Raw genomic sequence first — 14,622 nt, forward strand, 5'->3', positions numbered from 1 at the left:
TTTTTAAAAAGGATGAAATACTCTCACTAGAAGCATAAAAAATATTAAATAATGTTTTGGTATGTATAAATACTCATGTAAGAATTTCTTCTTAAACCAGTGTGAATGTATCACGTTAAAATTATTGCATTATATATATACATACATATGAAAATATATATATACACACACACACACACACTTTGACCATATACAATACTTTGGCCACCTGATGCAAAGAACCAACTCATTGGAAAACACCCTGATGCTGGAAAAGATTGAAAAAGGAGAAGAGGACAGCAGAGGATAAGATGGTTGTATAGCATCATCGACTCAATGGACATGAACTTGGGCAAACTCTGGAAGATGGTGAAGGACAGGGAGGTTCTGGAGTGCTGCAGTCCATGGCTTGCAAAGAGTTGGGTATGACTTAGCAACTGAACAATAGCAATACATATATATGTGTATCAAATTAATTTGTGTGTGTGTGTATGTATGTATACACACATATTAATTGGATCCGCTAGGTTTCTGAAGTAAAACAGCATGTTTTACTTCAATTGGTGCCCCAACCCTTTGTGAATGGAGCAGGTAGAGATCAATCAATCCAGGTTGATAAAGCAATGTCATAAGAAATATGTGACAACACTTAGGACCCAGAAGGCACCTTGTTCCCTGTATATGGTGAAGAGAAGAACCTTCCTGTATGCTCTACCACTCACCCGAGTGACAAGAAAAATAAATAAATCCTAGCTCTTGGTGGAGATCTATTATTTACTGGTTGAGAGCACAGCCTTTGGAGTTGGAAAGCTCCAGAAGCATATCTTGATTCCTCTAAAGCTGTGTGACCTTGGTAAAGTCACTCCCCAACTGCTCCTACTTCACCTCTGTAAAATGAAGGTGATAAAGTACTGTCCTCTTCAGGTTACAGTGAGAATTAAGAAATATAATATGTTGGGTGGTTAGCACAAAGCCAACAGATAAGAAACACTCATTAAACGTTAGCTATCATCATCCTTGGGCTTCCCTAGTGGCTCAGATGGTAAAGAATCTGCCTGCAGTGCAGGAGACCCAGTTTAATTGCTGGGTCAGAAAGATCTCCTGGAGAAGGGAAAGGCTACCCATTCCGGCATTCTTGCCAGGAGAATTCCATGGATAGAGGAGCCTGGCAGTTCATGGGATCACAGAGAGTTGGACAGGTTTGAGTGACTAACACACACACACACACACCATCAGCATCATTCATCTACATGAAAGGATATGATTTGTACATCAACCCCTTCTTTTCCAGGGTTAAAGTCAGTGGAGGAGAGCACACTGTGAGAAATTCCTCATACAGAAAACCTCCTGGCAAAACTTTCTTTTGCGATGCCAAGGAAACCAGCCAGCAAAGAGAGTAAAGTTCAAGATTATTTGTCATAAACTTGCATTTTGTCAAGTTACACAAACTTCATATAAGGGTTGCAATACTGCCAGGAGAGGGCATGGATGAGGATAGCCTTTTTCACATTTCAAAAAGGATCCAGTAGTGAAAGCAAGGCAGTACCTTCCCGGTCTTCTTGAATCGTTTCCGCTCTTCCACTGTGGTGAGGTAGTTCACCGCTGCGTACTCAACGACTGACAGGAAGACAAAGAGGGAGCTGACCCACAGGTACACGTCCACAGCCTTGATGTAGGACACCTGGGGCATGGAGGCACTCACCCCGGAGAGGATCGTGGACATGGTCAGCACCGTGGTGATTCCTGCCGTTCAAGAACAGTGATGAACAGCTCAGTGACAGCACCATTCAGCTTTAGGTTCCAGAGCCAGAGGACACCATGGGGGACATTTCCAGGTCGCTATCTGCTGATCACAAGTGTGTGAGGGCCGGGAATCTCAGCAAGTCAACCGAGTACAGCTTGAGCCTAAGCCAGAACCTCCCGTTGGGTTTTTCTTCCTATGTCTTTTTCTTACCCTCAGCCCCACTGTCCATGATGTCCCCCTTCCCTCCAGCTAAAGTTTCCAGAGTCAGACGTGTCCCTAAAGATTCATGGCTCCCACCCTCAGCTGGGCCTCTTTTAACCATCCCAGAAAAGTAAAAATGTATTCCATTTTTTAAAATTCTCTGAGATTGTCTATACCAATTTTTTCAGATCCTGCATATATGCATTAATATACAATATTTGTTTTTCTCTTTCTGACTTACTTCACTCTGTATGACCATCTCTAGGTCCATGCATGTCTCTGCATATGACCCAGTTCTGCTCCTTTGTATGGCTGAGTAATATTCTATTGTAAGGAGGAGAAGGGGATGACAGAGGATGAGATGGCTGGATGGCATCACCGACTCGATGGACATGAGTTTGAGTGAACTTCGGGAGCTGGTGATGGACAGGAGGCCTGGCGTGCTGCAATTCATGGGGTCGCAAAGAGTTGGACACAACTGAGCAACTGAACTGAACTGAACTGACCTCACTAAATATTCTGAATATTCATTGAAAGGACTGATGCTGAAGCTGAAGCTCCAATACTTTGGCCACCTGATGTAAAGAACTGGCTCATTGGAAAAGATCCTGATGCTGGGAAAGATTGAAGGCAGGAGAAGGGAACGACAGAGGATGCGATGGTTGGAAGGCATCACCGACTCAATGGACATGAGTTTGAACAGCTCCAGGAGCTGGTGATGGACACGAAGCCTGGTGTCCTGCAATCCATAGGGTTGCAAAGAGTCAGACACGACTGAGTGACTGAACTGAATTGAACTGAACTGAAGCAGAAATAGAGACACAGACATAGAGAACAAACAGATGGATATCAAGGGAGGAAAGGGGGAAAATGAACTGGGAGATTGAGATAGACATATATACACTATTGATACTATGAATAAAATTGATAACTAACAAGAAACTACGGTATAGCACAGGGAACTCTACTGAGTGCTCTGTGGTGACCTAAATGGGAAGGAAAGCCAAAGAAGAGGAGATATATGTGTAACTGATTCACTATGCTGTATAGCAGAAACTAACACAACACTGTAAAGCAACCATACTCCAGTAAATTTTTTTTTAATTTTTAATTGAAGGATAATTGCTTTACAGTATTGTGTTGGTTTCTACCAAACATCAACATGAATCAGCCATAGAAAAAAATTCTTCTGAAAAAGAAATTAATCCTAAAACCATTTCCACCACTATTCCCCATCGTTTCACAACTTTTATGGTTAAGAAAGTATCTTCATGTCAATCTTAAATCTTTCGTTTGTCAGGGAGTGCTCTTTAGCAGCATTAAAGATTGCTGTCCCTGTACTTTTCTTTCACGTAGAATACTTACAGGCCATTGTCATTGCTATCACTTTGTCCCGTGTTACTGAAACTACAGCTCAGTTGAGACTCAGATTGGAAGTGTGGTGGTGGAGGCTTAGTTCCAAGTATTTATTAAGCAGCTGCTGCTGCTAAGTTGCTTCAGTCGTGTCCGACACTGTGTGACCCCATAGACGGCAGTCCACCAGGCTCCCCTGTCCCTGGGATTCTCCAGGGAAGCCATTTCCTTCTCCAATGCATGAAAGGAAAAAGTGAAAGTGAAGTGGCTCAGTCATGTCTGACTCTTCTCGAGCCCATGGACTGCAGCCCACCAGGCTCCTCTGTCCATGGGATTTTCCAGGCAAGAGTACTGGAGTGGGGTGCCATTGCCTTCTCCGACTAAGCAGCTGCTAAACACCAATTACTTTTTGCCCCACTCCTCCCATTACCCTGTCTCCTATTTTTCCCACTTCTTCCCTACTATTCCCTTCTTACTGCTTTCCCTTTCATTTCCTTTTCTCTTCCTTTCCCATCTTTAATCCCTGCAATGGGCATCAGAGGTAATGAGATCAAGATTCTGGGGGACAAGGGAGAAAGGAGCGACTGAGATTTCCTTAATAAAAATGACAACTTTAGGGAGAGCTCTTCTGTGTCTACACTGATTTCTCAGAGAGAGGCTGCAAGAGTAGTGCCTGGAGAGAAAGCCTAGTATTGTAAATATTCGAAATGTATGCTGGCTGGCATGGTTTTCTTTCTTAACTTCCCACCAGGGAGGTGCAAATGGAATCCTTAATGATTTTTATAAGTTGTGAGGACATTTTAATGTCAGCAGACAGAGTCCCAAACAGCAGGAAGAACACTGTGATTTACTCCTAAAATGTACAGACACAGCAGGTGGACAGCTCTCAGCCACACATTCCTACCTTTTCAACAAATTCTATCATTTTGTAAGGTTTTCATCTGAGGGAGGCCCATATCAAAGACAATGACAGCGCTACAGAGCTATTCAATTTCAAATTAAGTTTTTTCCTGTGGATGGTGTAGACCAAAGCAATTTGGCAATCTGACAGTCACTGTGGGAGGACCTGAAATCTCACCTTCACATGGATTTGAACTCCAGAATAAGAAACCTAAATGCTTCTCCAGCAATTACCATTACATGCAGGCCACTGACTCATTGAGTCTCAGGTCTCCCCAACAATGGTCATGTCAACAGTGTGCATATTGGTGGATACCGTTAGCATTCCTTGCTACATAAACATGGAGATATGAAATTTTTATTAAGGTAAAGGTGTATGTATCAGAGAAGGCGATGGCACCTGATTCCAGTACTCTTGCCTGGAAAAGCCCATGGACAGAGGAGCCTGGTGGGCTGCAGTCCATGGGGTCGCTAAGAGTTGGACACGACTGAGCAACTTCACTTTCATTTTTCACTTTCCACTTTCATGCATTGGAGAAGGAAATGGCAACCGACTCCAGTGTTCTTGCCTGGAGAATCCCAGGGACGGGGGAGCCTGGTGGGCTGCCGTCTATGGGGTCACACAGAGTTGGACATGACTAAAGTGACTTAGCAGCAGCAGTACATATAGCTGAAGCTGAGATTAATAAATACAACTTGTTTGCCTTTATTGAATGTTTACCCACCACTGCTGCTGCTGCTAAGTCGCTTCAGTTGTGTCTGACTCTGTGCAACCCCATAGACGGAAGCCCACCAGGCTCCCCCGTCCCTGGGATTCTCCAGGCAAGAACACTGGAGTGGGTTGCCATTTCCTTCTCCAATGCATAAAAGTGAAAAGTGAAAGTGAAGTCGCTCAGTCATGTCTGACTCTTAGCGACCCCACGGACTGCAGCCAACCAGGCTCCTCCATCCATGGGATTTTCCAGGCAAGAGTACTGGAGTGGGGTGCCATTGCCTTCTCTGTTACCCACCACAAACCTAGGTAAATATTAGCCACACATTGCAGAAAAGAAATATGAGTGAAAAGTGGCTGATTAGCCTGAATTTTGCCAGGAGCAGAATTGAAACCTTCTCTCTGAATATAGAAACCCATGCTTTTATTTCATGCAAACCTGTAGCCTCTCATTCTGAACCTGAAAAGGAAATTTCCTTTTGTTTTTAAGATTGTAGACCAGTCTGTATATATGGAGTATCTCTGAGACAAGGTGCTATAAAACTGAGTGTGGAATTATGTCAGGAAGCATGAAGGTATTTTGTGCTTTTCAAGAGGCCAGAAGTCTTATTCCGTCAGGATTTCACTGGTAAAACTATGAAAATCCTAAATGAACATTCCTGTTTAGTCGCTTACCTCATTTGTTCAAAATTTATTAAATGTTTCCTCTTAATGGGTTTTGAAGATATGGAAGATAGAACTTGATTTTTTTTTTTTCAGTGACAGTAACATGAGGCTTAGCAGATGAAATAAGGGTTTAGAAAAACACACAAATAGATGCTATTGTCATGTATTTCACATTGATGACTGTTGAGTCAATAAAAGGGGATTGGATCATTTATATTTGCCAGATAGCAATAAACAAACAGTCATTTTCTTTAGAAGGGTGCTTAGTCCAACTACGGAGAAGGCAATGGCACCCCACTCCAGTACTCTTGCCTGGAAAATCCCATGGACGGAGGAACCTGGTAGGCTGCAGTCCATGGGGTCGCTAAGAGTCGGACACGACTGAGCGACTTCACTTTCACTTTTCACTTTCATGCATTGGAGAAGGAAATGGCAACCCACTCCAGTGTTCTTGCCTGGAGAATCCCAGGGATGGGGGAGCCTGGTGGGCTGCCATCTATGGGGTTGCACAGAGTCGGACACGACTGAAGCGACTTAACAGTAGCAGAAACAGTAGTCCAGCTAACTAATGGTAAGTTTATTTTTAAACCAGCATTCTAGATTTTCCTGTTTAAAAGAAGCAGATGGGGAAGGTGGGGAGTGGGGAAAAGGGAGTAAAGGATGAGAAAACTGATGTCTAAATTCCTAAAGCAATAGAATTTAGAGTGAGGAGTATTACAGCTACATTAAACACACTTATTATGTCTTGAGCGACCCCTTAGAAATACATTAATCTTGACAAATTGTATTCCTTCTAAGCCCATTAAAGTTAACACTGCAATAAAGGAGTTTTGAATTATATGAAGTGAGCATTTAGTCAAAGAAAGGGCCTGTGTTGGAATTAGAGAATTATCTTCCCACCTACTGAAATCGCTATGCATAGATAGGAAAGCATTGAGACAATATTTAGTCTGGACTCTGAGACTCAACTTCCCTGAGCCGTGCAGTTTCTCCCCTCTATTAATTCTTAAGGTCACATATGAGATCCTAGGAGCCCTTCAGTCAGGGGAGGATTGTTATCTATTTTTATTTCTCATTGGCTATGTTTTGCCATACATGATGAGGCAAATGTCAGGGGTGTGGGGCCCCATGCCAGGAAAGGATGGTGTTTCCTGAACTGGCAGAAGACTAAAGAGGTGGTAACCGACAGACAGCTCAGATCAGACTTCAAGTGCCTCTGGGGGATGGGCGGACAGTGAGAAGGAAAGCTATGAAAGAACTTCAGCATGATCTCAGCTTCTGAGTGGATTAAATGGGAGGCAATGCAAAGACCACTGGATTAGGAGTCAGAAGGGGAACTAGGGAACGGAAGGAAGCTTTGGTTGAGTGCTTTGGCCATTGTAGCCCTGAGCTATGCAGTTTACATACATCGATCTTTGTGAGGGCATGAGGGCCTACAGATGACACTTGGAACTACTAGGTCAGTTCACCCCTCAGTAGCTCCCTCAGTATGGAGCTCTTTTGAAAGGAAAGATGTCTAGATTCATCTTTAAATGAGTAAAAACATTTCCCCTGTGGGCCAAGGCAGAAAGAAAATATTAAGTGATGTAAGGGGAGGAAGGTAGGCTGGATATCCCAATACTGCTCTTCGGACAGAAAGTACCAACCATTATCTCACAGATGTGGCGCCAGAGTCCACTGCATAGATGTTCTAGTTACTTCTATAATGGTAAAATGAATAGCTTCTAAGTATTATTTTTCCAGGTATATGGCATATCCTCCATTATGCATTTTTCTTAATGAATACATGTCTGAAAGTTTTAGTTGCCTTCCTCTGCAAGGAAATATCTGTCTATTTCCTGATAAATGACCCCATTACTTCATACATTGTATATGAAGTGATTACCCAACAGGAATGCAGAGGGGCCCAACAGGAATGATAGAGGCAAGCAAGGAAGGAAGAGGATGAGAGAGGGGAGAAGAGAACCCTTCATGACAGTAAAAACATCCTTGAACAACTTTGTAAGTGTTCTTCACTTTTTCTCCACGTAAAATTGAATGGAATCATAGACTAGTATTTTAACCCAATACATACTCTGAGTTATGATTGCTATTATCTCTAGTAATAGAATTGCCTAATCACAACTGATACTCTGTGCTGTTCTGCCTCTATTGTTCTGTATCTGAAACATGACAGATGTGGAAGGGTTTTAACCAGCAAATGATTCATCCTTAGTCAGCAAATGAACCCAAATGCAGAAGAGTCTTAATGAGAAATGAATCATCATTGTTTTCAGTTAGTAACTAAAATACAGCTATTAAAAACATGCTGGGCGAAATACTGGCAGTCTAACAACAATATATTAAGCACAAAATACGTGCAGGGCACTGTGCTAGTCACCATCCTTGAAGAACTCATATTCTAATAGAGAAGACAAGATGAGCTACCAACCCACCCCACAGCTGAACAGGAAACAGATGAAGCAGGTTCCTTAGGATAGATACAAAGTGCTCTGTGGTTCAAAGATGAGAGAGACCATACCTGCCTGAAACCATCAGTAAAGGCTTCTGGCTTGTTCAGAAATGGCTAAATTTGCCAGAGAAAGACAGGTAGGGAGGGCATTCTAGATAGAGTGGGAGTCAGCACAAATGTCCAGAGGTGAGAGAAGCAGATAGGCACGAGGGCCTGTTTGAGAACACCGAATATTCAAATTGACTGAAGCTTATTAAGGTAAGTCTGGTGGCTCAGACAGTAAAGAATCTGCCTTCAGTGCAGGAGACCCAGGTTTGATCCCTGGGTTGGGAAGATCCCCTGGAGAAGGAAATGGCAACTCACTCCAGTATTCTTGCCTGGATAATTCCATGGACAGAGGAGCCTGGTGGGCTATAGTCCATGGGGTTGCAAAGAGTCAGACACAACTGAGCTATTTTCACTATTAGGGCAAGTATTTGGGGGCAGGGGTATGGCTGAAAATTTGGCAAATAAAAACAGAATACTCAGTTATATTTGAATTTCAGATAAACAATGAATAATGTTTCAGTATCAGTGTGTTCCATGCAATATTTCAGATGTTCCTATACTAAAACATTATTTGGTGCTTAACTAAAATACAAATTTAACCCAGTGTCCTGTATTTTATCTGACAAGCCTTAAGGGACACCTTGAATTCCAAATTGAGTGTATTTACTACAATCACGTTTGAGATTGAGAGTATGATGATCACATTTGTGTCATAGATGTATCACTCTGGTGGCAGGATTGAACTTGGGCAAGAAGAAAAGGAGGTGAGATAAGCAATTACAAGGCTTCTGCAAGCCCAAACTCCATCTTTGTACAAATTAGTGAGAGGTGTCCCTTCCTCTGGAGGATATCACTCCAAACCATGTGCCAAGGAGCTTGGGCTGGATCTCTGCTCCCCACTAGGTGCACCTGTAAGTTAGGAGTTTGGGAGTAACAGATACACATTGCTGCTGCTGCTGCTGCTAAGTCTCTTCAGTCGTGTCCGACTCTGTGTGACCCCAGAGATGGCAGCCCACCAGGCTCCCCCGTCCCTAGGATTCTCCAGGCAAGAACACTGGAGTGGGTTGCCATTTCCTTCTCCAATGCATGAAAGTGAAAAGTGAAAGTGAGGTCGCTCAGTCATGTCTGACTCTTAGAGACCCCAAGGACTGCAGCCCACCAGGCTCCTCCATGCATGGGATTTTCCAGGCAAGAGTACTGGAGTGGGGTGCCATTTCCTTCTCTGACAGATACACACTACTATATATAAAAGAGATAACAACAAGGACCTACTGCATAGCACAGGGAACTATACTTAATATCCTGTAATAACCTATAATGGAAAGGAATCTAAATCACTTCGCTGTATACCCGAAACTAACACAACACTGTAAATCAACTATACTTCAATAAACAAATAAATTAAAAAAAAAAAGATGGCAAAGTATCTTTCCAAGAACTTGAGGGTGGGAGGAAACAAAAGCCTGAGAACATAGTAGTGTTCTAGAAACGTTTGTTCTATTAAAATGAAGGAGGGACACTTCTGATTTGTATATTATTTTATATAAATCTGCCTAGCAATTTCCTAACTCTGTAGACACAAGCAGCACAGAATTTCAGTGTTGCCCATTCAGTCCAGCCTGCTTGAGAGCCAGCTTTTATTGCTGTCATTTTCATGATATAAGAGCTAAGCAGTCAGCTTCAGGGATCCCATTGAAACTCATGTCCATAAACCTTTAGAGACTGAATGCCTTTCTCATTCTGTCTCAAGGGCTGGAAATGGGCCTTTAGTCTCCTCTTTGGGTCTATACTGCCCCACTGCCGTACTGAGGTCAGGGCCAGGCTGGTCTGATATGAAGGAACAGCCACAATAATTTAGTTACTCATTCAGATGGTATTTTCCCCCTTGAAGACATTCAAGACTCAAATGCTTGTGAACTGAAACTTTTAGTAGGGGAAAGACGTAAACAAATCATTAATATTAATGACAGTTTATGTCTTTCAAATATCTTTAGAAGTATGCATATAATTTGTCAACATTAACTTAGAAATCACTCCTTCTGGAATGAATTGTGTGATAATTATGATGACTGTGAACCACTTCTAACAATCTTCTCCCTAAACAGAGCATTATGGGCGAAATAACAAAATCAGCCCAAATGAGAGAGTTCTGCCCCAAACCAGCCAAGAAGGCAGGTGGGATTGACTCCTGGGTTCTCATTAAGTAACATGTTGTCTAAGGACTTAGCTTGGCAACTCTACTTTGTAAGGACTCAATCAAAATCGCTAAGTGGGTCTGAAGTGGTTTCCATAAATCTGTGTGTGTGTGACAGTGGCATGGGAAATAGATGGGGAAACAGTGGAAACAGCATCAGACTTTATTTTTCTGGGCTCCAAAATCACTACAGATGGTGACTGCAGCCATGAAATTAAAAGACGCTTACTCCTTGGAAGGAAAGTTATGACCAACCTAGATAGCATATTCAAAAGCAGAGACATTACTTTGTCAACAAAGTTCCATCTTGTCAAGGCTATGGTTTTTCCTGTGGTCATGTATGGATGTGAGAGTTGGACTGTGAAGAAGGCTGAGTGCCAAAGAATTGATGCTTTTGGACTGTGGTGTTGAGAAGACTCTTGAGAGACCCTTGGACTGCAAGGAGATCCAACCAGTCCATTCTGAAGGAGATCAGCCCTGGGATTTCTTTGGAAGGAATGATGCTAAAGCTGAAACTCCAGTACTTTGGCCACCTCATGTGAAGAGTTGACTCATTGGAAAAGACTCTGATTCTGGGAGGGATTGGAGGCAGGAGGAGAAGGGGACGACAGAGGATGAGATGGCTGGATGGCATCACTGACTTGATGGACGTGAGTCTCAGTGAACTCCGGAAGTTAGTGATGGACAAGGGAGGCCTGGCGTGCTTCGATTCATGGGGTCGCAAAGAGTCGGACACGACTGAGCGACTGATCTGATCTGATCTGATCTCACAGTGGCATATGATGTCTCTAGATAGAGTGACGATCACACCTGTTAATGAGGCTGGCAATGTTTCCCCATTTGTAATCTCTGAAGTGCCATGACACCTAAAATTCTGCTGCAATTGATTCTGATTTCAGTATTTATTAACAGGCTATGCCATAATTTTTTTTAAACTAGCTCTTATGTTTCCAAATTCAAGCATTTGAATCTCCAAGAAGTAATTTATTAAGGTACCAATAGTAGAGTGTAAATTCATTTGAACTGAAAACTTCTGCAATGTAAGGGTTTGTCAGGCAAAGTGAAGTGAACTTGGGCAAGAGACAGGGAGGTTTTCCTGAAAGGCAGAAAAGAGACATTTGTGAAGTGAGGCTGTTTCTGCTTCATAACTTCACCCTCTCTCCTCCCTACCCTCCACCTTGGGTCAGTTGGTGCAGTCTTCATACTGAATGTCTTGGTTTCCGAGGAAAGAGTCTAGCTACAATTTGCCCTTATGGATGTCAGGCCAAATACTGTAACCTGAGTGCACATCATAACTATCCCTACTAACCCATCACCCTCTTTCCCTCTCCACATATCACCAATTCATTCACCCTCCTTGACATTTCTCCCACATTAACATTTCACAAAGGTACAGAAAGACTCACCCAAGGAAACTCTTGCGGGGACAGCTCTTCGGTCAATCCAAAATGAAACCCAGGAAAGCATTACCATCAACATAGCTGGGAAATAGGTTTGCAGGACAAAGAAGAAAATATGTCTCCTTAGCACAAAGTTGATGAAAAGCCTATTATACCAACCTATGAGGAAAAGTCAAAGTTTTCATCAGAACAGGCTTTTTTTTTGGTGGAAATGCCATACTTAGTGATAATAACCTGCTTCTTTAGACTCCAAGCTCTTAGGTAACATGGAACTTAACACACCCTGTTTACCCAGTACTGGGATAGGACCTGGGCCTCCAATGTTGGTTGAACTAACTGAACTGCAGTAGGTTTAATTATCTGACTCAAAGATGCTCCTTTAAATTTCATATTTGCTGTTCAGGGATGAATGGTTATTATATTTTGTGGGATGGCCTTTAAAGACCTTACTCCAAAATGTATTGTGTTTGCAGTGTTTCTTCAGGTGAAAAAGTCTTCAATATATGGCTAATGACTGATGCAAGAGCCAATAAACCACTTATGAGCTAAAACAAATGACATGAAACATTTCATCTGGAGGAAAAGATTCACAGCAGCTTCTCTGTCATTGGATTCCAAGTTAGGATCCAGATAGCTAGGGATTCAAAGAGGGGCTGGGGGAAGGGAGTGTCCATAAACAATTTTTATTATTTCAAAGTTTCGAGGGTACCATTAATTTATCTATTCTAATCTGTTGAAAAGTAGCCAAATGGTGTTTCTTTGTCTCTTGTTGGAATTATATAAATTCATGTCGGTATTAGTTTGTACTGATCAAAGCACCAGTTGCGGTCATGTCAATATGCATAGTTTGTTCAGCTTCCCATTTCACATTGGCTGCAAGGAACCATGTTTAGAAGGTTAGAGCATGCTTTTGGACTATCTATAGGACTTCTCTGATGCCATTTCCTGGTAACTACATGTTAGATTCTATATGATAACTTATGCTTATTTTACATTTTTCTTTCTCACATTTCTCTTTCATGTCATCTTGCTTTATTTTACAATGATGCCAATCTTATTAAATCTTTTCTAAAGTAAGCAATGAATAATGAAAATATACCTTTTATAAATAAGTGGTAAGATTAATTTTTCCATTATAAATGCAGTTGACTGTGATCCAAATTATTCAGGTCATAGATACTATAGCTTAAAAATAATAAAATTAAGTTATAGGTGTTGCAAGGTTGGAGAACTCTTCTACTTCCCCAGTAGTAATTTCTGAACCCAAGTTGGCAAACTTACTAGACAGACTGGGTAAACATTTAGGCAAACATATACCTGGTCAATCTTCACTGAGTTTGCAGACTGTATGCCTAGTATTCTATTCTTAATTAACTGTTGGTTACCCTTCTTTTTCCTACTTGTTTTAGTTTCTCTCACTATCAGTTGATATGCATCAGGAACACTAAACAATTTCATTACCAAGAGTAATAAAAGATACATGATGTATTATACTCTAAAGTCAAAATATGCCTTTTTTTAAGCTACTCATTGTCTTGTATTACCCCTGTTACATCCCACTTTATTATAGTCTGCAGTTGAGAGTTTTGATTATGGCTATAGAGTGGAATAATAGCATCTCTGATGTTATAGCTTCATATAATTATTGTGAAATTATAAGGGATAAGGAAAAGCTGGAAAGTACTTCATAAAGACACACACGCATATGCTTTTAAGTTCTGAAATGTATTTGGGCAACGAGGTATTTTTTTAACTCATAATTTTCTGAATAATGTGTTTTTTTTTTTTTTTTTTTGGCAACCATGTAGGAGACATGTTGCTCTGTCTTGAAGTTTTTCTGGGAAGGGGAGATGAGGGATAGTTCTGTTGTTGAAGTTGTAGCTGGGAAGAGCTCCCTTTACCCACCAGGAAAGACAGTGCTGCTCTGGAAAGGAGTGGAGCTCTCATTCCAGGAGTGCAAAAGAGTAGGACTCTATTTTTGATATTTGACTACTGATAGCTCTCTAGCTCCACTTTTCCTTCTGCTCCACACCTGGGCAAGCTAGGAAGAAAGCCAGATGTTCTCTTTTTACTGATGGGAAGATCAAACCATGGAAACATGGCCCCTTGCAAGGAGCCCTCACTTGAGTCCCACTTTCTAAGCACCACAGAACCCAAGTCAGAGGCCCCTTCCTGTTCTCTCAAGACATTTTCAGATATGCTTTGAAGCCTGCCCTGCTGTCTCTAGAAAACCTCCTTCTGTAGTAATAAATCCCTGTATACCCTTTCAGCATCTGTATGCCATCGCCAGTTTTGACATCTGAACCAAATTTTGGGTGGAAGTGTCCACCCACCTCCATCTGGTTGCCACATGGTAGAAAGAAAGGAAGTTTATGAAAGAGAGAGAAGGGCTGGAGAACTGGCAGCAGGGAAATGGAAGAGGCGGGCAGTGACTGGGCACTTAGTCCAAGACAATGTCCAAGAAGATTTTTATATCCAAAGACTGTCACCTTCAATGGCCTGTTGATGCTAAGGCTTCATTCTGTGTTGAAAGGCTAAAGATGCTGCTGCTGCTGCTGCTAAGTCACTTCAGTTGTGTCCGACTCTGTGCGACCCCATAGACGGCAGCCCACCAGGCTCCTCCGTCCCTGGGATTCCCCAAGAACACTGGAGTGGGTTGCCAAGTTTCATTATTGTAACTATACTTCTGACTCTTGTAACTGAGCCAGAATTGTAATTTTTTTTCTGTATAGCTGATTTAGGAGTGGCGGTTATGGTGGTTGTTTTAGTGATAGGCATGAAGACAAAATATAAAATATTTTTATGAAACTAATATGTTTAATTTGAGAAAAACACTTGAATTTGGCTCTCAGGTGACCTTGTTTGGTAATTCATGGATAATGTGAGGAAGAACAATTACCTACTTGTGAACTAAAATAAATTCTAAATGCTGATCTTTTCGAAACCTAAGAAATGCTTGAATGAACTCAGATA

The 14,622-nt window shown here is 41.8% G+C and overlaps 1 protein-coding gene across 1 annotated transcript in view; it reads right to left on the reverse strand.

The window, feature by feature from the left end:
- Nucleotides 1–14,622, reverse strand: part of GABRR3 (gamma-aminobutyric acid type A receptor subunit rho3) — a 52,081-nt gene that overhangs the window by 10,333 nt on the left and 27,126 nt on the right. The window contains exons 7-8 of the mRNA XM_025282459.3: nt 11,656–11,808; nt 1,526–1,722 (exon numbers count right to left, since the gene is read on the reverse strand). Of these exons, the coding sequence (XP_025138244.3) occupies nt 1,526–1,722; nt 11,656–11,808 (350 nt within the window). The remainder of the gene's footprint in view (nt 1–1,525; nt 1,723–11,655; nt 11,809–14,622) is intronic.

This window comes from Bubalus bubalis, chromosome 1 (assembly GCF_019923935.1).
Source record: "Bubalus bubalis isolate 160015118507 breed Murrah chromosome 1, NDDB_SH_1, whole genome shotgun sequence".
Lineage (NCBI taxonomy): Eukaryota > Metazoa > Chordata > Mammalia > Artiodactyla > Bovidae > Bubalus > Bubalus bubalis.